At 38.8% G+C, this 25,744-nt stretch overlaps 1 protein-coding gene across 1 annotated transcript; it reads right to left on the bottom strand.

The window, feature by feature from the left end:
• Positions 1-9,023: 9,023 nt before the first annotated feature.
• On the bottom strand, positions 9,024-25,237 carry LOC114462210 (putative uncharacterized protein C1orf229). Its single transcript, XM_028444907.1, has 5 exons — positions 24,926-25,237; positions 15,636-15,788; positions 10,582-10,640; positions 9,365-9,578; positions 9,024-9,068 (listed from the first exon to the last, which is right to left on the bottom strand). Exons 1-5 carry the CDS (start codon positions 25,016-25,018, stop codon positions 9,024-9,026), a joined length of 564 nt encoding a protein of 187 aa, XP_028300708.1. The 5' UTR covers positions 25,019-25,237.
• Positions 25,238-25,744: the final 507 nt, after the last annotated feature.

Raw genomic sequence — 25,744 nt, 5'->3', positions numbered from 1 at the left:
TGTTCATTTACTACTGCGTGTCATTACTACTGTGTTCATTTACTGTGCGTTTAGTTATACTGCGTGTACATTTACTGTGTGTACAGTTTACTGTGTGTACATTACTGTGTACATTTATGTGACTGTGTGTAACATTTACTTTACTGTGTTAATTTACTGTGTACATTTAATTGTACATTTACTGTGTTAATTTACGTGTGTACAATTTACTGTGTGTACATTTACTGTGTTAATTTACTGTGTTCATTTACTGTGTGTACATTTACTGCGTGTACATTTACTGTGTGTACATTTACTGCGTGTACATTTACTGCGTGTACATTTACTGCGTGTACATTTACTGTGTTAATTTACTGTGTGTACATTTACTGTGTGTACATTTACTGTGTTAATTTACTGTGTTCATTTACTGTGTGTACATTTACTGCGTGTACATTTACTGTGTGTACATTTACTGCATGTACATTTACTGCGTGTACATTTACTGCGTGTACATTTACTGTGTGTACATTTACTGCGTGCACATTTACTGCGTGCACATTTACTGCGTGCTCATTTACTGCGTGTACATTTACTGTGTTCATTTACTGCGTGTACATTTACTGCGTGTACATTTACTGCGTGCACATTTACTGCGTGTACATTTACTGTGTACATTTACTGCGTGCACATTTACTGCGCGCACATTTACTGCGTGTACATTTACTGTGTGTACATTTACTGTGTACATTTACTGTGTGTACATTTACTGTGTACATTTACTGTGTGTACATTTACTATGTTCATTAACAGCGTGTACATTTACTGCGTGCACATTTACTGTGTGTACATGTACTGTGAACATTTACAGCGTGTTCATTTACTGCGTGCACATTTACTGTGTGTACATGTACTGTGAACATTTACTGTGTGTACATTTACTGTGTACATTTACTGTGTGTACATTTACTGTGTACATTTACTATGTTCATTTACAGCGTGTACATTTACTGCGTGCACATTTACTGTGTGTACATGTACTGTGAACATTTACTGCGTGTTCATTTACTGCGTGTACATTTACTGCATGTACATTTACTGTGTTCATTTACTGCGTGTAGATTTACTGCGTGTACATTTACTGCGTGTACATTTACTGCGTGTACATTTACTGTGTTCATTTAGTGTGTGTACATTTACTGTGTGTACATTTACTGTGTGTACATTTACTGTGTGAACATTTACTGTGTGAACATTTACTGTGTTCATTTACTGCGTGTACATTTACTGCGTGTACATTTACTGTGTTCATTTACTGCGTGTTCATTTACTGCGTGTACATTTACTGCATGTACATTTACTGTGTTCATTTACTGCGTGTACATTTACTGTGTACATTTACTGTGTACATTTACTGCGTGCACATTTACTGCGTGCACATTTACTGTGTACATTTACTGCGTGCACATTTACTGCGTGTACATTTACTGCGTGCACATTTACTGTGTGTACATTTACTGTGTGTACATTTACTGCATGTACATTTACTGTGTTCATTTACTGCGTGTACATTTACTGTGTACATTTACTGTGTACATTTACTGCGTGCACATTTACTGTGTACATTTACTGCGTGCACATTTACTGCGTGCACATTTACTGCGTGTACATTTACTGCGTGCACATTTACTGTGTGTACATTTACTGTGTGTACATTTACTGTGTTCATTTACTGTGTGTACATTTACTGTGTACATTTACTGTGTTCATTTACTGTGTGTACATTTACTGCGTGTACATTTACTGTGTGTACATTTACTGTGTGTACATTTACTGCGTGTTCATTTACTGAGTGTTCATTTACTGCGTGTTCATTTACTGCGTGTACATTTACTGTGTGTACATTTACTGTGTTCATTTACTGTGTATACATTTACTGTGTACATTTACTGCGTGTACATTTACTGTGTTCATTTACTGCGTGTTCATTTACTGCGTGTACATTTACTGCGTGCACATTTACTGCGTGTTCATTTACTGCGTGCACATTTACTGCGTGTACATTTACTGCGTGCACATTTACTGTGTGTACATTTACTGTGTTCATTTACTGTGTATACATTTACTGTGTTCATTTACTGTGTTCATTTACTGTGTGTACATTTACTGTGTGTACATTTACTGTGTTCATTTACTGCGTGCACATTTACTGCGTGTACATTTACTGCGTGCACATTTACTGCATGTACATTTATTGCATGTACATTTAATGCGTGTACATTTACTGTGTACATTTACTGCGCGTTCATTTACTGTGTGTACATTTACTTCATTTTCATTTACTGCGTGTTCATTTACTGCGTGTTCATTTACTGTGTGCACATATACTGCGTGTACATTTACTGCATTTTCATTTACTGCGTGCAAATTTACTGTGTGCACATTTACTTCGTGTATATTTACTGTGTTAATTTACTGTGTACATTTACTGCGTGTACATTTACTGTGTGTACATTTACTGTGTACATTTACTGTGTGTACATTTACTGTGTTAATTTACTATGTACATTTACTGTGTGTACATTTACTGTGTTAATTTACTGTGTACATTTACTGCGTGTACATTTACTGTGTTAATTTACTGTGTACATTTACTGCGTGTACATTTACTGCGTGCACATTTACTGCGTGTACATTTACTGCGTGCACAATTACTGTGTGTACATTTACTGCGTGTACATTTACTGCGTGCACATTTACTGTGTGCACATTTACTGTGTGTACATTTACTGCGTGTACATTTACTGCGTGCACATTTACTGCGTGCACATTTACTGCGTGCACATTTACTGCGTGTACATTTACTGTGTGCACATTTACTGCGTGTACATTTACTGTGTGCACATATACTGCGTGTACATTTACTGTGTGCACATTTACTGCGTGTACATTTACTGTGTGCACATATACTGCGTGTACATTTACTGTGTGTACATATACTGCGTGTACATTTACTGCGTGTACATTTACTGCGTGGTGTGTACATTTACTGTGTGTTAATTTACTGTGTGTACATTTACTGCGTGTACATTTACTGTGTGCACATTTACTGCGTGCACATTTACTGCGTGTACATTTACTGCATGCACATTTACTGCGTGTACATTTACTGCGTGTACATTTACTGCATGCACATTTACTGCATGTAGATTTACTTCGTGTTCATTTACTGTATGTACATTGACTGTGTGTACATTTACTGTGTTAATTTACTGTGTACATTTACTGTTTGTACATTTACTGCGTGTACATTTACTGCATGCACATTTACTGCATGTACATTTACTTCGTGTTCATTTACTGTATGTACATTGACTGTGTGTACATTTACTGTGTTAATTTACTGTGTACATTTACTGTTTGTACATTTACTGCGTGTACATTTACTGTGTTAATTTACTGTGTACATTTACTGTGTGCACATTTACTGCATGTACATTTACTGTGTAAGTAAGTAAGTAAGTAATATTTATTTATAAAGCACCTTTTACAGACAGGAGTCACAAAGTGCTTCACAATGCATACAGTGCATACAATACAATACAAATTACAGTTGCAGTCACAAAAATATGATGGTCATAAAACAACCCTTTATCACTGGAATTTTTAAAATGCTTTCTGAAACAGAAAGGTTTTCAGTTGGCTCTTAAAAGCATCAACGGAATCAAGCAGACGCAGCGAAAACGGAAGATCGTTCCAGAGCGTTGGCGCGACCGCCTGGAAGGAGCGATCTCCTCTGGTCTTGTAACGGGTACGGGGGACCATGAGCAGGTTCTGATCCTGGGACCTCAGCCTCCTAGAGGGGGTATAAGGACACAACAAGTCTCTAATGTAGGAGGGAGCCTGACCATGCAAGGCTCTGAAGGTCAGCACCAGAATTTTAAAATTGAAACGGAAAGTGACTGGGAGCCAATGAAGGGCTTTTAGAATGGGAGTAATATGGGCCCTTTTGTTTGTGCGAGTCAGTAACCTCACCGCAGAGTTTTGTACCTGCTGAAGACGAGACAGCGCCTTTTTGTTTAGACAGGAAAATAAGCTGTTACAATAGTCTAAACGGGAAGACACAAAGGCGTGGATAATCATCTCAAGATCATCTCTGGACACAATTGAACGTAGTTTAGAGATTTTCCTCAGTTGGTAAAAACAGTTCCTTGTCAGCAGTTTAGAGTGGTGCTCTAATGACATTGCTTTGTCAAAGATAATGCCAAGATTTCTAAGGCTTGTTTTAACAGATAAACTCAGGTCACCCAAATACTGGTGAATCCCTGGCATAGCGTCATCAGGGGCAAACACCAGCACCTCCGTTTGTCTGGGTTTAGTTGTAGGGAATTTGCACAGAGCCATTGTTTAACTTGCGCAAGACATTTCAGCAGAGAGCTTAATTTCTGGATCTCAGAGGGCTTAAAAGAGCAGTACAGCTGAATATCATCCGCAAACAAATGGTAGGAAACATCATCAAAGGTCTGGATAATTTTCCCTAATGGAAGGATATAGAGTAAAAACAAAATCGGGCCCAAAACAGAGCCCTGGGGAACCCCACACAGCAAATCAGCAGGGTCAGACAGGAACTCATTTGCATAGACACTAAAACTCCTCCCCGACAAATACGAGGAGAACCACTCCAAGACTGGTCCAGACATTCCAACCAGGTCACGCAGTCTTGTCAACATGGTTTGATGATTCACAGTGTCAAATGCTGACGAGAGATCTAACAACACAAGAACAGCACATGTGTGTACATTTACTGTGTTAATTTACTGTGTACATTTACTGTGTACATTTACTGTGTGTACATTTACTGCGTGCACATTTACTGCGTGTACATTTACTGCATGCACATTTACTGCGTGTACATTTACTGCGTGTACATTTACTGCGTGTACATTTACTGCATGCACATTTACTGCATGTACATTTACTTCGTGTTCATTTACTGTATGTACATTGACTGTGTGTACATTTACTGTGTTAATTTACTGTGTATATTTACTGTTTGTACATTTACTGCGTGTACATTTACTGCATGTACATTTACTGTGTGTACATTTACTGTGTGTACATTTACTGTGTTAATTTACTGTGTTAATTTACTGTGTACATTTACTGTGTACATTTACTGTGTGTACATTTACTGTGTGTACATTTACTGTGTTAATTTACTGTGTACATTTACTGCGTGTACATTTACTGCATGGTGTGTACATTTACTGTGTGTTAATTTACTGTGTGTACATTTATTGCGTGTACATTTACTGTGTGCACATTTACTGCGTGCACATTTACTGCGTGTACATTTACTGCATGCACATTTACTGCGTGTACATTTACTGCATGTACATTTACTGCGTGTACATTTACTGCGTGTACATTTACTGCATGCACATTTACTGCATGTACATTTACTTCGTGTTCATTTACTGTATGTACATTGACTGTGTACATTTACTGTGTTAATTTACTGTGTACATTTACTGTTTGTACATTTACTGCGTGTACATTTACTGCATGTACATTTACTGTGTACATTTACTGCGTGTACATTTACTGTATGTACATTTACTGTGTACATTTACTGTGTGTACATTTACTGTGTTAATTTACTGTGTACATTTACTGTGTTAATTTACTGTGTACATTTACTGTGTGTACATTTACTGTGTTAATTTACTGTGTACATTTACTGTGTACATTTACTGTGTACTTTTACTGTGTGTACATTTACTGTGTTAATTTACTGTGTACATTTACTGCGTGTACATTTACTGTGTGTACATTTACTGTGTACATTTACTGCGTGTACATTTACTGTATGTACATTTACTGTGTACATTTACTGTGTGTACATTTACTGTGTTAATTTACTGTGTACATTTACTGTGTTAATTTACTGTGTACATTTACTGTGTGTACATTTACTGTGTTAATTTACTGTGTACATTTACTGCGTGTACATTTACTGTGTTAATTTACTGTGTACATTTACTGCGTGTACATTTACTGTGTTAATTTACTGTGTACATTTACTGTGTGTTCATTTACTGTGTGTACATTTACTGTGTGTACAATTACTGTGTGTACATTGACTGCATGTACATTTACTGCGTGCACATTTACTGCGTGTACATTTACTGCGTGCACAATTACTGTGTGTACATTTACTGCGTGTACATTTACTGCGTGCACATTTACTGTGTGTACATTTACTGTGTGTACAATTACTGTGTGTATATTTACTGTGTGTACATTTACTGCATGCACATTTACTGCGTGTACATTTACTGCGTGCACAATTACTGTGTGTACATTTACTGCGTGTACATTTACTGCGTGCACATTTACTGCGTGCACATTTACTGTGTGTACAATTACTGTGTGTACATTTACTGCGTGTACATTTACTGCGTGCACATTTACTGCGTGCACATTTACTGTGTGTACATATACTGCGTGTACATTTACTGCGTGTACATTTACTGCATGGTGTGTACATTTACTGTGTGTTAATTTACTGTGTGTACATTTACTGCGTGTACATTTACTGCGTGCACATTTACTGCGTGCACATTTACTGCATGCACATTTACTGCGTGTACATTTACTGCATGTACATTTACTGCGTGTACATTTACTGCGTGAACATTTACTGCATGCACATTTACTGCATGTACATTTACTTCGTGTTCATTTACTGTATGTACATTGACTGTGTTAATTTACTGTGTACATTTACTGTTTGTACATTTACTGTGTGTACATTTACTGCATGTACATTTACTGTGTACATTTACTGTATGTACATTTACTGTGTTAATTTACTGTGTACATTTACTGTGTGTACATTTACTGTGTTAATTTACTGTGTACATTTACTGTGTACATTTACTGTGTACTTTTACTGTGTGTACATTTACTGTGTACATTTACTCGTGTACATTTACTGTGTGTACATTTACTGTGTACATTTACTGCGTGTACATTTACTGTATGTACATTTACTGTGTACATTTACTGTGTGTACATTTACTGTGTTAATTTACTGTGTACATTTACTGTGTTAATTTACTGTGTACATTTACTGTGTTAATTTACTGTGTACATTTACTGCGTGTACATTTACTGTGTTAATTTACTGTGTACATTTACTGCGTGTACATTTACTGTGTTAATTTACTGTGTACATTTACTGTGTGTTCATTTACTGTGTGTACATTTACTGTGTGTACAATTACTGTGTGTACATTGACTGCATGTACATTTACTGCGTGCACATTTACTGCGTGTACATTTACTGCGTGCACAATTACAGTGTGTACATTTACTGCGTGTACATTTACTGCGTGCACATTTACTGTGTGTACATTTACTGTGTGTACAATTACTGTGTGTACATTTACTGTGTGTACATTTACTGCATGCACATTTACTGCGTGTACATTTACTGCGTGCACAATTACTGTGTGTACATTTACTGCGTGTACATTTACTGCGTGCACATTTACTGTGTGCACATTTACTGTGTGTACAATTACTGTGTGTACATTTACTGCGTGTACATTTACTGCGTGCACATTTACTGTGTGCACATTTACTGCGTGTACATTTACTGTGTGTACATATACTGCGTGTACATTTACTGCATGGTGTGTACATTTACTGCATGGTGTGTACATTTACTGTGTGTTAATTTACTGTGTGTACATTTACTGCGTGCACATTTACTGCGTGCACATTTACTGCGTGCACATTTACTGCGTGTACATTTACTGCATGCACATTTACTGCGTGTACATTTACTGCATGTACATTTACTGCGTGTACATTTACTGCGTGTACATTTACTGCATGCACATTTACTGCATGTACATTTACTTCGTGTTCATTTACTGTATGTACATTGACTGTGTACATTTACTGTGTTAATTTACTGTGTACATTTACTGTTTGTACATTTACTGCGTGTACATTTACTGCATGTACATTTACTGTGTGTACATTTACTGTGTTAATTTACTGTGTACATTTACTGTGTACATTTACTGTGTACTTTTACTGTGTGTACATTTACTGTGTGTACATTTACTGTGTTAATTTACTGTGTACATTTACTGTGTGTACATTTACTGTGTGTACATTTACTGCGTGTACATTTACTGTATGTACATTTACTGTGTGTACATTTACTGTGTGTACATTTACTGTGTTAATTTACTGTGTACATTTACTGTGTTAATTTACTGTGTACATTTACTGATTGTACATTTACTGCGTGTACATTTACTGCATGTACATTTACTGTGTGTACATTTACTGTGTTAATTTACTGTGTACATTTACTGTGTACATTTACTGTGTACTTTTACTGTGTGTACATTTACTGTGTGTACATTTACTGTGTGTACATTTACTGTGTTAATTTACTGTGTACATTTACTGTGTGTACATTTACTGTGTGTACATTTACTGCGTGTACATTTACTGTATGTACATTTACTGTGTGTACATTTACTGTGTGTACATTTACTGTGTTAATTTACTGTGTACATTTACTGTGTTAATTTACTGTGTACATTTACTGCGTGTACATTTACTGTGTTAATTTACTGTGTACATTTACTGTGTGTACATTTACTGTGTTAATTTACTGTGTACATTTACTGTGTGTACATTTACTGTGTGTACATTTACTGTGTACATTTACTGTGTGTACATTTACTGTGTGTACATTTACTGCACATGCTGGTTTAATCCACGTAATGATCTTTGTAACGTGGAACATTTACAGTCGTGATAAAATTCAGACGTGCACTGAATTGTGGCACAAATATAACGCCATATCAAACCAGATGCTATGGACGTGTTTCAGATTGCTGTGTAGTGTGTAGGGGTGTGTGTTAACTGAGGGAGACATGGAACTACAGTGTGGGCGTGGCACACACAAAACACACCTACTGCTCTGTCAGAAAACTCTTCAGTGCTCAGATGTTTTAAATCCAGCCGCTCTGTGAGTCCACGGACACGTTAGCCCGTTTCTAGACAAACGCGTCATCACAACATTATTACAGCTTGTTTCACGTGATCATTTGTTTGGTGAAATGTGTCGCAATGCGTACGTACGTGCACCGTATGTCTGATGCACTGATGTATATTCTGGTGACATTTAAAATGTAATCGCCTGAAGTAATCCCCATTTTTATAAACAATACCTGTAATCTGATTACATGTTTTTAATATACTGTAACGGATTAAAGTTATCCAGATTATGTAACGCTGTTACTTGTATTCTGTTACTCCCGAGGCCTGCTAACAGCTGAGAATAATTACTGACCTCCACATGGTCTTCTAACAGCTTCTTCATGTCCTCTTCATCACTGTCTACACACACAGCTCTGAGCCTGTGGGGTGGAGGGGTCTCTGAGTGAGCAGTCTGCATTCTCTGAGCAGGTCCAGGTGAAGGTCCAGGTGAAGGTCCAGGTGAAGGTCCAGGTGAAGGTCCAGGTGAAGGTCCAGGTGAAGGTCCAGGTGAAGGTGATGCACGACGTCTGAGACAAAAAAGACAAGATCATCATTAGAAATGTTGAATAAACAGAGTTAAGCCTGATTTAAGGTTCTGCTTAAACCGCCGCCATAAACGCACGTGGGCGTAGACCCCCTCTCCCGTAACCTTACGTGGGTAACCAAGGCGACACCTTGTCGGGTAGTCAGCTAGGGCTGTGATTGGTCAGCTCCAAACCTCAGCCCCAGTTACTGCTTTTTCCAGTCACACCGCCATGTTTTAACGTTTAGCATAGCGACACCAGAGCTGTTGCTACAGTGATTGAGTCACAGAGACGGACTAAAAGTACCAGAGTTTTATTATTTCCTTTCTGGCTGCAGCACACGAAACACCGCCTAACTGAGTCGATCACAGACAAAGGTGTGTGTTATTATTTGTTATTATCACTACTACTGCCTCGTGTGTGTGTGTCATTAACAGTAAACAATGACCCACATGCTGTAGAGGAGCAGACATACTGTAACGTTATGTATAAAGTCATCTTTATAACGCTACATCTCAACAGGTCCATGGACCATGTGACCTCACTGCTCTCTCTCTGCTCTACGGGGGGGTCGGGGTCCCCTCACCCCTGGTGTGACCGGAGCAGTCGACAGTGTGTTTGATACACTTTTATACTTTGTTTATGAGTTTCCTTTGTTTATATTGAATAATAAAGTGCACGTTTTGAAACGCTTGTTTTAATGTTTGTGTCCAACTAAACACACATCGTTAGGTACAGTAGGTCAGTAATAATCCAGAAATAAATTATGTTTTAAAATATATTAGACATTGTTTTTGTGACCGGGAAATAAACAAGAGCTTTTTAATTTTGATTTGTAACAACAACACACAGCCACACCCCCTAACGGCAGGACGGCCAATCACATAGCGAGGCGTTCCCTCTACGCAGAAGTAAATGGGCGGTGTCACGTTGATGGCACGCCCCCAACGTAGGTCCTGATGCTGAACCTTAAACCAGGCTTAAGACTTAAATGATCTGAACTCACCTCAGTGTGTGTTGGTGCTGAGGCTTCTTCAGGAACCTGGTCCCCCCCCCCACACAGACCTGAGGACACACCAACACCGAACTACTCAGCCATGGCTCGTTTCTAACAGCTCTGTTAGCTCGTTAGGCTAACTGTGATTCTGAGTGGGTGCAGGGAGGTTCACAAGAAGCAGGAAGTTGGTGAAAAAGGTGATATTTAATTATCTTCTAACATACAACCTTCATCACTGAGGGAGGGGCTACACACAGCTGCTGAAAAACTACACTTCCTGTTGCGCCTCTACCTCCCACAATGCACCAGTTATTTAAAGACACAGGCCGTGACCATCAACCAACACGTGTCATTTCCTGATTAAAATAGTTTATGATCCAAGGTATAAAATTATTCTAAAAACTCCTTTTAATGTGTTTTTTATTTTAAAAACATTCTGTTTATTGGTAACACATTTTCTGTTTTATACATTTAATAATAATAATAATGTATTAGATTTTATATAGTGCTTTATCATAGACACCCAAAGTGCTTTACAGAAATAAGGCATTATTATTTCACTCCACACTTAGTGGTGGTAAGCTACTATTGTAGCCACAGCTGCCCTGAGGCAGACTGATAGAAGTGAGGCTGCCATAGTGAACCATAGGCCCCTCCCACCACCACCACTCACTCACACACTACATTCATTCTAGACAATGTGGGTGAAGTGCCTTGCCCAAGGACACAATGACAGATACCACTGAGGTGACTGTCCCTCACTGTGGCCCTGGAACTCTCTCATAGGGCTTTTCCACCAGGCAGGAGCTGGAGCTAACTTGGAGCTAGCTCGTGTTTTGGCTCCGAGCCATTCTGTTTCCACCAACATAGCTCCAGCTCTCTGAGCTAAAAACCAGAGCTACGCTGGCCCCACATAGCTTCTGGGCTACAGCTCAGCTCTGAAGTGGGCGGGTGGTAGGCGGGGCTATCGGCGGTCCTCCAAAAATGAAAAGCAGCCATTTTTTTTAAGATGGCGAGCGGTTAGTCACGTTAGCGCAAATCTGACAAAAAACATTTAAAAGTGAGTGAAAGAAGACAGAGCAGGGGTCAGAGGAGGAGAACATTGTTTCCTGGTTCTGTGGGTGTCTGAAGAGGTTCAGGGGAAGTGGGCGGAGCCTCACGGCCCAAACAGAACTACAGCCATGGAGGAGCTGGTCCTGTAGAACTGTTAATAATGGTAAGTTTTATTTCACCTGTTATTAAACTACTACCAATATTAACTTGCTACAATATTCCCTCATTAATATTATGAACATTACGTCTAATGTGGTACAGGCTAGCCAGTTAGCTGCTGGTTAGCTAGGAAACCATAACAATACTTTAATATTCCTGAAAGCAGCAGTAATACATCATTGATCTGTATTCAGAACTGATCTTATTGTTACACAATGATTATGTAATAATATTAATGTTAATTAATGTTTCTGATCATTTCACAGTTAGATTTAAAGGTTCATCTGTATCTCAGCTCATCTTCATCTCAGAATAAATACAGTTATATTTATTTATTCTATGCAAACATCAACATTTAAAGATGAAATATGTTAGAAAAACAGTGAAAAAGATGAATATAACAATATCAGGTTAAATTATGGAACTGTGTAAGTGATGAAATAAAACAACATAAACCAGTTTAAAAAGCTTTTTAAATCATATATTGTTAGTAAATATAAGAAAGAACAATAACAATTTTACCAAGAACATGTGATATATGTATACATTAATGTGTATTTATGTTTGATGTGATGTATAAACTGTATATAACACTTGTGTAGATTATATATTGTTAAATAAGATAAATATTTTTGTGTGTGATATTATCTAGAGTTTAGTTTAGTTTTATTGTGATAAGTTAGATTTATATAAACTTTGCTTCAACCTTCACACTTTAGCTTAAGAATTACACAATTGTTTGTTTTTGTTTTTTCTTATTGTGGAGAAATAAATAATAAATTCATATTCATTTAATGCTTCTATGCAGGAAAAAAGGAGGAAGATGTTAATACAGATGTTCTTCATGGAACAATCAGGGACACGGTTCATGGACCAGAACCAGGACCAGGACTACGTCCATGGTCCAGAACCTCCAGCTCATGATGAAGTCCTCAGCACTGGTTGGACTTTGGTCCTTTCTAATAGAAAACCTACAATTATTTATAAATAAATGTTATTATTTAATGAGTTGGTTTGTAAATACATTTTACTTTGTGTAAATAAAGTTATTTATGTTGTATTTTACAAGTACTTTGTTGATTGTTTAATACCTACTTGTAAACACACATGTATTTTATTTTATTCAGATCATTTAATTATTCTTTACATCCACTTTTTATAAGATAGAAACATAACCTGCTGTAACACTATTAGGTTTGTATTGTTTTATTTTAATACATTTATAGAATTGAAAAGTTCATATAATAATCACCTAATGAGTAACATTTAAATAGAATGTAATTATTTCCTCACATCAGTATTTATTTAAACCAATCAAACAGCAGCAATAGATTTAAAACACATGTTGATCAATAAGGTGTTATTGATCATTAATAACATAAGTTAAACAACATAATGACACAAACATTAAATACAGTCACAGTAGGTTCTCAGTTCAAACACAGATGAATAAATAACATCAGGACTCGTTAGTTTAACACAAACTTGTTCTGATTCTGGTTTTATTGAGTCAACAATGTGATCACAGATGTGCACAGTCAGCATTTAGAGCATCTATAATGATAAACAAACATATAATCAACTTATTGTCTTTATCTGCTGTACTTATGCAGGTGTAGTTGAAGCTAAGTAGCTTAGCAAATGCTAACAGTAACACAGTCATTGTTAAACAATAAAAGGTCTTTGATAATTACCTGTGTTCACTAATGTCACAGATTCCCGTGACTCTGATGAAGACGTTATAGTTGTTCAGCTGAATATTTACATATGATAGGATATATTTATACCATGTCAACAGTCAAAACATGAGCTTCATTATGGGTAAACTGCTACGTATTCAGTGACGTACTGACGTAGCTCTGAAGTAGCTCTGATGAAGCTCTGATGTAGCTCTGACGTAGCTCTGACGTAGCTCTGACGAAGCTCTGAAGTAGCTCTGACGTAGCTCTGACGTAGCTCTGACGTAGCTCTGACGTAGCTCTGAAGTAGCTCTGATGTAGCTCTGACGTAGCTCTGAAGTAGCTCTGATGTAGCTCTGATGTAGCTATGAAGTAGCTATGAAGTAGCTCTGAAGTAGCTCTGAAGTAGCTCCGATGTAGCTCCGATGTAGCTCCGAAGTAGCTCCGATGAAGCTCCGAAGTAGCTATGAAGTAGCTCTGATGTAGCTCTGATGTAGCTATGAAGTAGCTCTGATGTAGCTCTGATGTAGCTCTGAAGTAGCTTTGATGTAGCTCTGATGTAGCTATGATGTAGCTCTGATGTAGCTCTGAAGTAGCTTTGATGTAGCTCTGATGTAGCTATGAAGTAGCTCTGATGTAGCTCTGATGTAGCTCTGAAGTAGCTCTGAAGTAGCTCTGATGTAGCTCTGAAGTAGCTCTGATGAAGCTCTGATGTAGCTCTGATGTAGCTCTGATGTAGCTCTGACGTAGCTCTGACGTAGCTCTGACGTAGCTCTGATGTAGCTCTGACGTAGCTCTGACGTAGCTCTGACGTAGCTCTGACGTAGCTCTGACGTAGCTCTGACGTAGCTCTGATGTAGCTATGAAGTAGCTCTGATGTAGCTCTGAAGTAGCTCCGATGTAGCTCTGATGTAGCTCTGATGTAGCTCTGAAGTAGCTCTGATGAAGCTCTGATGTAGCTCTGAAGTAGCTCTGATGTAGCTCTGTAGTAGCTCTGATGTAGCTCTGATGTAGCTCTGATGTAGCTCTGACGTAGCTCTGACGTAGCTCTGACGTAGCTCTGATGTAGCTCTGACGTAGCTCTGACGTAGCTCTGATGTAGCTCTGACGTAGCTATGAAGTAGCTCTGATGAAGCTCTGAAGTAGCTCTGAAGTAGCTCTGAAGTAGCTCTGATGTAGCTCTGATGTAGCTCTGAAGTAGCTCTGATGTAGCTCTGTAGTAGCTCTGATGTAGCTCTGATGTAGCTCTGATGTAGCTATGAAGTAGCTCTGAAGTAGCTCTGAAGTAGCTCCGATGTAGCTCTGATGTAGCTATGAAGTAGCTCTGATGTAGCTCTGATGTAGCTCTGATGTAGCTCTGAAGTAGCTCTGATGAAGCTCTGATGTAGCTCTGAAGTAGCTCTGATGTAGCTCTGTAGTAGCTCTGATGTAGCTCTGATGTAGCTCTGACGTAGCTCTGACGTAGCTCTGACGTAGCTCTGATGTAGCTCTGATGTAGCTCTGACGTAGCTCTGACGTAGCTCTGACGTAGCTCTGACGTAGCTCTGATGTAGCTCTGATGTAGCTCTGATGTAGCTATGAAGTAGCTCTGATGAAGCTCTGAAGTAGCTCTGAAGTAGCTCTGATGTAGCTCTGATGTAGCTCTGAAGTAGCTCTGAAGTAGCTCTGAAGTAGCTCTGATGTAGCTCTGAAGTAACTCGAGCTCCAACTATAGCTCTGAATGAAAAGCCCTATCTGTGGTCTCCATCATCTACTGACCAGGACCAGACCTGCTTAGCTTCACAGAACCAGATCAGCCAATCACAGGCTGGGATGGACATTTACACAACAGGTACACTTTAAACATTACAATCTAAACCGGGGGTTCTCAAGCTTGGAACGGGACCCCATTTGGGGTAGCGAGACCCTGGGAGTGGGTCACTAAATACATCTCCACCAAACTCACCATATTTTAACCTATTTTCATCACTTTTTCTTTCCATATTTTTGCTCCTTTTAATGTATTTTTGCTACATTTCTCACATTTCTGACACTACATCATATTTTAATGTATTTTCTACACATTTTTCCACTTTCCAGACATATTCATCACTTATAAACCATTTCTACCACTTTTACACCTAATGTCTATATGTTGACCATTATTTCCATCGAACAAGTCTTTTCAGTTACCTTGAGTGAAGCCCCTCCCCCAGGATTCTTCTCAACATGAGGTTCAGGAAGTGAAGTGACAGAGGAAAGGTCACTGAGGTCACTGAGACAGGTTGGATGGGTTGGATGGGTTGGATGAGCTGCTCTGGGTTTCAATGAACCACCTACAGAACCCTACAGAGAGGAAATCAGTATATTAACATATAATAATAATAATCAATCAACAGCAGCGGATGTTATTGATGAACAGGGTCTATTGATCCATGATGAGCTCTTCATTACAAACTGATGTTTTTCAGCATTGGTTCCCAACCTTTTTCTGGTCATTGTTTAGTGTCCATAATGTGGTGTTTTATTTTGAAAGAGAATATTCATTATTTAAGCACTGTATATTTATGTGATATTATGAATGGTTTTTAAAGAAATAAATAAACATTTATTCTAATAATAATTATAACTTTAAAATGTCATTTATTTATTATTTTTAGGTCCACCCAGATTTTGGAAAAAAGCCTGTCCAAGACATTCCAAAATATAAATGAGTGTTTGAACCCTTTGGTTCACGTGCATCAGGATGGTCTTTGTGAAGTTTCTCTAGAAGTATGAAGAAATATTTACATCCTCACCTGGATTATTTAATCATAAACAGTTCAAATAAAGTTATGTGTAAAGTACAGTAAACAAGAGTAAAAAACATCTATTTTTGAGGATTCTACAACTGTTTTTAGCTGAAAATGGAGTCATGACCTTGGGCTCTATGGAAAGGTCACACTCATGGACATATGACATATTACTGTGTAATCCAACTCACAGTGATACTTTATTTACCAGTGATTAGTTCCTAATACTGCTAAGAAACACTTATTTTATTATTATTGAACCTCATTCAGATGTAACATATGTTCATAACAGGACCTATGCACAATAATAAAATATTATTTATAAACTTGTAAATGTGCAGTAGAAACTAATCACCGGTAAATAAAACTCAACTAAAAAAAATAAGCAGGAATAAATTCAGATTCAGAATATTTTATTTATCCCTGAGAGGCAGGTCAGTTTCATCCAGTCAAAGAAAACATGAACACATATAACAGGAGCAGGAGAACTGTGGGCCACAGTTAGGGTCACAGGCCACACCCTGAATGAAGTTAGGGTTACCGAACCATCTCTGACAGTTCAGTCCGTCATCTGATGACGTGAAGCAACCTTAGGTAGTTCTGATTCAGAAACAAAGTTCCCAGGTGTTAGCGGTGATGGGAAGAGGAGGAGGGGGCGGAGCGTCAACACAAACATCCTGGAGAATAGAGAGATAAACCAGCCTTTGTGTGGGGGAAACAATGAAGATAACCATTGTTTTCAGCCAGGCTAAGCACAATTTCTGTCAGCCTTGAGTTTGGGTCTCAGAGCAATAGATCATATTTGGTGGTCCTTAACTTCTCCAAGTTAGATTCCATCCAGCGTAGACTAAGGCTGAACGATTCATTGCATTTGCGATATTACGGCGATATCATAAAACGCGATTTTCTAATCGCAAAGGTAGAAATCGTTTTTATTTGTTTATTTTTTTACATCCTTATTGGTTCTGTTAACGGTATTTTTAAGGCGGTGGCGGCGGCGGCGGCGGTGGTGGTGGTGGTGGTGGTGCTACAGCAGCATCTCCTGCAGAAACAAGTGCAGCCAAACCATCTGATATGAACATGACAGAAGTTGTTTTGCATTCTGTTATAAATAAAATGTATCTATAAATGTTTGTTATATCAGTGATGACAATGTTGATCATTACCTCATTTAATGTTTAATTAAAATATATCTATGATCTTATTTAAGTAACAGTGACTTGATAAGCTATTATATATATAATGTTTGTTAATTTTTAATGAAAAAGAGCAAAGAAGAGGTCCAGCCAAGGCTCTCCAAGAGAGGTGGAGCAGCTTATCCTACAGACCTTCAGGAGACCACCTCCTCACCACCAGCTCTGACTGAGGATCAGATGTTTCTCAGAGACCTGCTTCCTATCCTGCAAAAAGTGTCACCAGAATTTATGGAACGTTAAATTTCAAAGTTTTAAACTTCTTGATTATCATCCGGTAACACTAAATTTGGAAAATATTAATGAGGGTTTTTGATTGGTCTGGATGGGCTGGGGTGGGCGGGACTCTGCATGGCAGGAACCACATTGTGAATAGTTGTTTATACTAGTTTGTTTATTATGTAAGTATTATAATATTGAAGTAAATAGTTTGTTTAAAATTGAGGTATTATGTTAATGTACATGGTGTTCTTTCAGAATTGTTGATTAAAAACACATTTTAAAGTGTACTTTTGCTTTCTTTTTAATTTCTATCAATGCATCTTAACAGCTATGTGTTCATCACATCAAGGTTATATATTTTGTTCATACAAGAATATATATTTTCCTCATATTGATTCTGTGTGAGACCTTTAATGCCTTTAATTAATTTCAGAGGTGAGGTTTCTGTGATTATTTCTTTCTGGTTAAAAATGAAGCTGACAGACGTTTCTCTCCCCATTCTTCCATATTTATTATACACATGTTAATACAGTAGGAAGTTTGCTCTATAGAAGTATGTGGTTGGCTCTTTAAATAGTCGTTGTGGGTGTTCTGGTGCAATATGTCTAGCCATGGAACGGCTCCTGTAGAGAAGATGTGAAGACCTCTCGTCCATAGCTGTTAGCTGTGGTCCTGAAGGAGTCACCTGTGGTCAGATACCTGCACAGTGAACAACATAGAAAAGCTCAGATCATTGATAATCAGATATATATAATGTGGGTGTGTCTACGTGTGCATAAAAGGTGGAGAGATTAGAGAGAGAACAGGCCTTATCTCCCAGAATGTGTTACCATGGCAATAATTAACAGTAGTAAATAAATAATGATTTATTAATAAGAGTTAAAAACAATAAATATTAATGAAACAAATCTTCCAGAATAGGTCTCCAGAGGACAAAAAATAACAATAGTAAATAATTATAATGACTAACTTTTATTTTAGTTGTAATATATTTATGATAAAAACAATAATAAAACAGGCCTTTTCTCCCAGAATAGGTATCTCCAGAAAACAATCATTTTAATAATTCTGCTTTTAAATTCCCTTGGGATTAATATAGTATTTATCTTTATTGTGTATTTAAGAGATGTGTCTGATGAATCATAACATCTTCGGTTGCTTATGAAACTTACCGGAGACAGACAGACAGTCTTTATGCTACAGAGATGGAGCTCCGGTAGTTGGTGTCCTACAGGGACATCTGTGGGCCAATCAGACCCATCAGGTCGTTGATAGGGGCGTGGTCATCCACAGGTACCGCTGGAAACAGTCATCATCCAGGTGTAGCTTCTGAAGCAGTCAGTGAAGCTCACCTAGTTGGATGTGGCGCTGGTTCACCTGGTGAAGCCAGGAAAGCCGACGTTTCTTCCTCTTCTGAGGTTAGGAGCAGTGAATTAACGGAGGTCCTCCATAGTTGATGGTGGAAACAAACAGAGCCTGGTTGTCGCCGTTTGGGAGTCTGGTGGGCGGAGCTTCGCTTCAGATGCGAATATGAAGCAAATAGAGAAACGTTTTTTGATCCCGCGGAAGGTTTCGCGCAACAGATGCGAAACCTTCCGCAGAAAACGCGTTTGGTGTAAACGCAGCATTAGAAAACGGAGGCCATGACATTTCATCTGTGTGAATAAATAGTCCAACATAAAAAATTAACACAATGGCTAAGATACTTTTAGCAAGTTCTGATGTGTAGTTTCAAAATAAAAGCCCACCAAAGATTCAAATATGAGACTTATTACATCTGATTTTGGATTCATTTTTAAAGAAAACGACCTGTTATTACAGTCTATTTCTACTTGTAGTACAACACCCCATAGTGTGACCCAATAACTTTCAAGACATTCTGATGTGTAGTTTCAAAATAAAAGCTCAACAAAGTTTCACATATGAGACTTATTACATCTGATTTTGGTCTAAAAGGAAACGTCCTGTTCTATTTTGTAAGATGTCTCACTATGGGATGCACCCTCCATCAGCAGCCCTCAATCTACCAATCCTGATTGGCTGGTGAAACGTGTCCGTCCGCCAGGGACACTCCCACCTCCCATAAAAGGAGAAGGCGGACAGACACCCTTCATTTAAACACCTCCTCTCTCTCGTTGTTCTATCAACTCAACTGTCCACAGCCACATTTTTTTAGTTTCCAGTTGACGGACGCTGGTAGGAGTGACGCCTTTTTTTGCTTTAGATCACACTAGGTGGAGAAGAAACCAGCACTTCCTTGGTGCAGAGGGTCATTAACACTGCCCAAAAGATCATCGGCTGCTCTCTGCCCAGCCTGGAAAACATCCCCACATCCTGCTGCCTCAGGAGAACCAAGGCCATCACAGGAGACCCCCTGCCCACCCCCTGTTCGACCTGCTGCCCTCTGGAAGACGCCACAGGTCAACAAAGTCTCACACAAGCAGACTGACAGAGCTTCTTCCCCATACGGACTGCAAACACCCATGGATACGCACACACACACTCACTCATGAACAATCTCCCATAACCCCCCCCCCCCTTAGCACTAAACACCATAAACTGTTATTTATTTCTGTAAATTACTCACTTATGTCTCGTTTTAAGAGAAAATATACCCTTTTTTTACCTTTTTAAATGTCGTGTGTTGTTTTTTATTACCTTTGTATATACTCAATGCCCTTGTTTTTGCTCCTGTCTCTTGAGTTATGCTCTGTGGTGTACTGTAGCTCTATGCGAGCACCCCTCAAATTTTGCTGTACCACTGAGTACAATGACAATAAAGACTATTGTCTTCTATTCTATTCTATTCTATTCCGCTCACTGATTCACTTTCTTCTGTCTCTCAGGGACATCATGTCCTGGTGAGGACGGACAATACCACGACCGTGGCGTACGTCAACCGCCAGTGCGGTTTGCGTTCAAGTCGGTTGCATTTGCTGGCACGCAAACTGATTGTTGTGGTCGTCTCCTCTCATTAAGGCCGATGCACGTCCTGGGGGTCTTGAACATGGGCGTGGACCTGTTGTCTAGGGGCGCGCCGTTATATGGGGAATGGAGGTTACACCCGCAAGTGGTGCAACTGTTGTGGGCCAGTTACGGACGGGCCGAGGTGGACCTGTTTGCTGTGGGGAAAAACGTGCAGTGCGCAGTGAGCACTCATGCTCCCCTTGGCATAGACGCACCAGCACACGATTGGCCGCACGTGCTTCTTTACGCATTTCCCCCGTTGGCCCTGATACCCCCCACTTGATCCAGGGCGAGGAAGCACGGCCATATCCTGATCCTGGTGGCTCCACTTTGCCATGCCATTCACTGGCTGGTGGAGATTTGCCAGTTGCTGCAAGCTCATCCCTGGTGGCTGCCGCTGGGCAGGTCAGGGGCACAATTTTTCACCCGCACCCAGAGTGCCTGGTGCTATGGGTTCAATCTGTCAGCCGTGGGACTCTCACAGAGTGTGATTTCCACTATAAAGAGTGCTTGAGCCTCCTCCACTAGATCTCTTTATGATTGCAAGTAGTGGATATTTGAGGGATAGTGCCTCCAGAGGGATCACATCCCCTTTTAGTGCCCGGTGGGAGTGATTATGTCATTGCTGCAGGACCTGATTGACAAGCGCAAATCCGTTTCCACAGTGAAAGTATTTTTGGCAGCGATTGCCGCCTTCATGTAGGCTTTGGGGATAATCTGGTGAGTCAGCACCCACTGATCTGCTGGTTTATGAAGGGAGCACGTAGGCTCCTCCCTGTGTCCAGACCACTGGTACCGGTGGTTCTGGAGGGACTTAAACATCCTCCGTTCGAACCACAGGAGGAGGTGAGCTTAAAGTGTGCTTCTCTGAAAGCTGTTCTGTTACTGGCTCAGCTAAGCGGGTCAGTGACATCCATGAGCTCTCGGTCCACCCATCATGTGCTCAGCGCTTCCCAGACGATGCGAGGGGAATTTCAAAACCCAAACCTTTATGCCAAAGGTGGGGGGCTCATGTTCTCCCATTGCAGGGCTTGAGACTGCGACCAAAATGGTTGCATATGCGAGTACTTTTTCAGTGTGTGCGTCACATCCCACAGAGTACACTTCTCTCTCTCTGCGGGATTACCGTAAAACCGTCTATAAACAGGCACTGCAAATTGGCTGGATGCTAGGTTGACCGAGGATTTCAGAGTGGAGGCTGGATTGAACGCAGCGCTGCAGGTGATGAGACGTGAATGCACAGAGTAGAAACAACAATGTGATCCGTGAACGTATCCAGACATAACGAGTGGATCACAGAGTTCACGCTCACATTGAGAGCAGCAGTAAAAAGGAAGAATGTGCTGAGCTCAGCAATAAAGCGTACACACTCATCAGAATCATCATGGAGGGACCAGAACTGATGGACTATGATACCAGGACAGATGTTCAGCTGTGGTTCTCTCAGAGAGGGGTCTGCAACCTGTGGTTCTGGGGCCTAATGTGGCCCTTTGACTCTTATACAATGGCTCCCTATAGCTTTAAAAAACTATTGAAATAAATAGTTATTTTTTACAGTCTATTAATGATTAATGACAAATAAAATCATGATATAACAATTTATTAACCTAAAATAAATCAGGTTGTACAATGACTCAGCACATTCCTACAACATCTACAGACCATCAACTTTCCTCCACCTGTGACTAACCTTAAGTTTTAAATCCCTGGTAAGAAACTAAACCAACAAAAACACTATTTCTGGAAGAAAATACAGATTTTAATTGTGTGGGAACAGATTCATTTAACCACCAATGTACAGGTTAAATATGTATGTTTTATGTGTGGCAAGAAATGAGTAATTAGCATGTGTTGATCACATGATCATGTGTTATTATATTCATGTTACTTTTATAGACTTTCATATACATTAACTATAAAAATCTACTTTATAAACATTGTGTTCATGTAAACTGAGATGTGTAAGAATTTAAGATGAAGATATTGTTTTATTTATTGATGTTAATTTATTTTATTTTAAAGTGTTTTTAAGTTTCCATTTACATGATCAATATTAATTAAACATTATTCTATATAATTCTAACTGTATATAATGTAATCCACTGTATTGTCTTCATAGAGAAGGTCTTTATGGCTCCAGGAGGACTTTAATCCAGGTGAGATGAGGTTCAATGGTTCCTTGTAGAGTAAAGGTTACAGACCCCTGACCAGGGGAAGAGGGTTAGGAGACCCCACTATCAGAGCTGGACCCTCTCAATTTAATTCATAGTGAAACAATACAGATGATAAGTTGGTTATGTTACTGTTAACTTAATTCATGTACAGTATTTATGTAAAATAAATAAACAGAATAAATGTAACATGTTATGATTTAATGTTATTTAAAACATTTTTGTTACGTCTTCTTTTAAAATTGTATAAAATAAATGACCTGTTATTTCAGACACTGATTGTTGTAGAAAAACTTAATATTGACACTAAAACAATTAGAAAATATATCTTGAGTCATTGTCAATCTTTACTTCATACAAAACTACAGTACGTTAGTTAAGTCAACTATTCATCAGCATATATGTCTATGCTGTACACTCTCCCCACCCCCGCTCAAAAAAAAGGACAAAAGGGTGCGACCAAATTCTGTGCTAGTGCTACCAAAACTGAGAAAGTTAGTCACAGCAGTGCCACTAGTGGATACGTGAGTGTAGAGCCTGCATTGACCTTTTCATGTGTTGTGTCCAGTTCGTGCGATGCACACTTATATGGACGGGAGCTTCAGGAGGAACGTTCAGTTGTTTGTCTCCTGGGTTAAGTCCCGTAAGGGGAAGCCTGTTACCAAGCAACGGCTACCACACCGGGTTGTGGAGGTATTGTTTTTGGCTTATACGAGTCAGGGTCTGCGCCTGCCTGAGGGTCTGCGTGCAAACTCGACTCAGGGTCTTGCCACATCCTGGGCTTTGTTCGGGGGAGTGTCTGTACAGGACAATTGTGCGGCGGCGAGTTGAACTCGCCCCTCACGTTTGTCCGCTTTTACATGTTAGACGTTTACGGCGGTTTTACTGTCTGGATGTGTACAGACTTCTGCCCTGCGGCTGGTCTCCGCTCGATAAGCATGTCTGCAAAACGGGAACTACAATATTCCATAGTGAGACATCTGACAAAATATTATGAAATAGAACTTTAGGTTATTTACATAACATTGTTCTATGAGTAATATAAGTGAGATGTCTCACCAGACAACCCGTCTTGCTCGAATGAGTGAAAAGAGATGCTTATTTTGAATAGAGGGTGTCTGTCCGCCTCCTCCTCTTATAGGAGGTGGGAGTGTCCCTGGCGGAAGGACACGTTTCACCAGCCAATCAGGATTGCAGATTGAGATAAATGCTTCTGAGGGCTGTAGAAGGAGGGTGCATCCCATAGTGAGACATCTTACGAAATATTATGAAAAAGAACAGGATGTTTCCTTTTAGACTGAATCAAAAATTATATGTAATAAATCTAATATTTGAAAGTTTGGTGAGCTTTTATTTTGAAACTACACATCAGAATGTCTTGAAACTTATTAGGTCACATTATGGGGTCTTGGACTATAACCCTGAAGTGGAATTAGACTGTAATATCAGGTTGTTTCCTTTTAAATTTAATCCAAAATCACATTTACTTATTCCCATATTTAAATCTTTTGTGGCATTTTATTTTGAAACTTGCTAGCCGTATCTGAGTTACTTGCTAAGATTTTATAATATCTGTCTGAAGTGAAATTAGTTCATAGAATCAGGTAGTATTAATATTAGCAAAATGTCATAATTTAGAGGACATTCATTTTAAAATCCACATCTGATTTGTGTGGAATCATGTGAGAACATCTCTGAGTATTATCAGTCTGAACTGAAATTAGTCAAATCTGAACATGAGGGAACTATGATAGTATTTGACTATTAAATGGGCTTTTATTTCGAAATTCCACATCGGAAACTCGATCTAATGTGTTAAATTTTGATGTTGGATCAATTATACACAGATGAAATGTCATTCCTCTATATTCTAAAGCTCCAATGTGATCAGAATTAAGATGGTAATATTAATTCTGTAAATAATCAATAAATTACTTTCTTATATGCTAATTAATTAACTAATCACTTAATAAATTAATCAATCAATTAACAGACTGACTGATTGATTGAATTCGTGTGAAATTGCAAACTACCTTCATAAGTCTCTGCTTTTATTTTGAAGTCCGTCCTCCGACTGTATTACCGTAAAACAGTCTATAAACAGGCACCGTACATTGGCTGGTGGGAGTGTGTGTTACCTGTCCCCCCTCCGTGCTGCTCCTCCTGACCGACAGCAGAGCCTCAGCTCGGGCTAAAGCTGAGCTTCGTCCCGCTCGGTTCTTCCACATCATTAAACGTTTGTTCTCTATTCCTCCTACACAGTGATACGGGCTAATGCTAGCTGGTTAGCATGAGTAGGCAGTTCTTATTCTTTACTATTTACGTTTTCTACCTGAAAAGTTCAGAACTATTCGTTTCTCACTGCGTTGCCTGGTGGGACTCGTTAGCATTAGCATGTGTTAGCGTCTGTTGTTTCCATGGCAGAATGAGGTTTGTTCTTCTTCACTAATTCTCTCCACTGTCACAGCGCCTCCTATAGTTGACCATGCGCACTGCAGTAAATAAACATATCATAGGAGGTACATCGGTAATACACTGACCGTGCATGTCACCATCTATGGTGTAAACTATAGACATATAAATATATCTATGATGTAAACCATAGACATATAAATATATCTATGGTGTAAACCATAGACATATAAATATATCTATGATGTAAACTATAGACATATAAATATATCTATGATGTAAACCATAGACATATAAATATATCTATGATGTAAACCGTAGACATATAAATATATCTATGATGTAAACCATAGACATATAAATATATCTATGATGTAAACCATAGACATATAAATATATCTATGGTGTAAACTATAGACATATAAATAAATCTATGATATAAAACCATAGACATATAAATATATCTATGGTGTAAACCATAGACATATAAATATATCTATGGTGTAAACCATAGACATATAAATAAATCTATGGTGTAAACCATA

This window comes from Gouania willdenowi, chromosome 4 (genome assembly GCF_900634775.1).
Source record: "Gouania willdenowi chromosome 4, fGouWil2.1, whole genome shotgun sequence".
NCBI classification, from domain to species: Eukaryota; Metazoa; Chordata; class Actinopteri; order Blenniiformes; family Gobiesocidae; genus Gouania; species Gouania willdenowi.
This window is presented reverse-complemented; position numbering and strand designations above follow the sequence as displayed.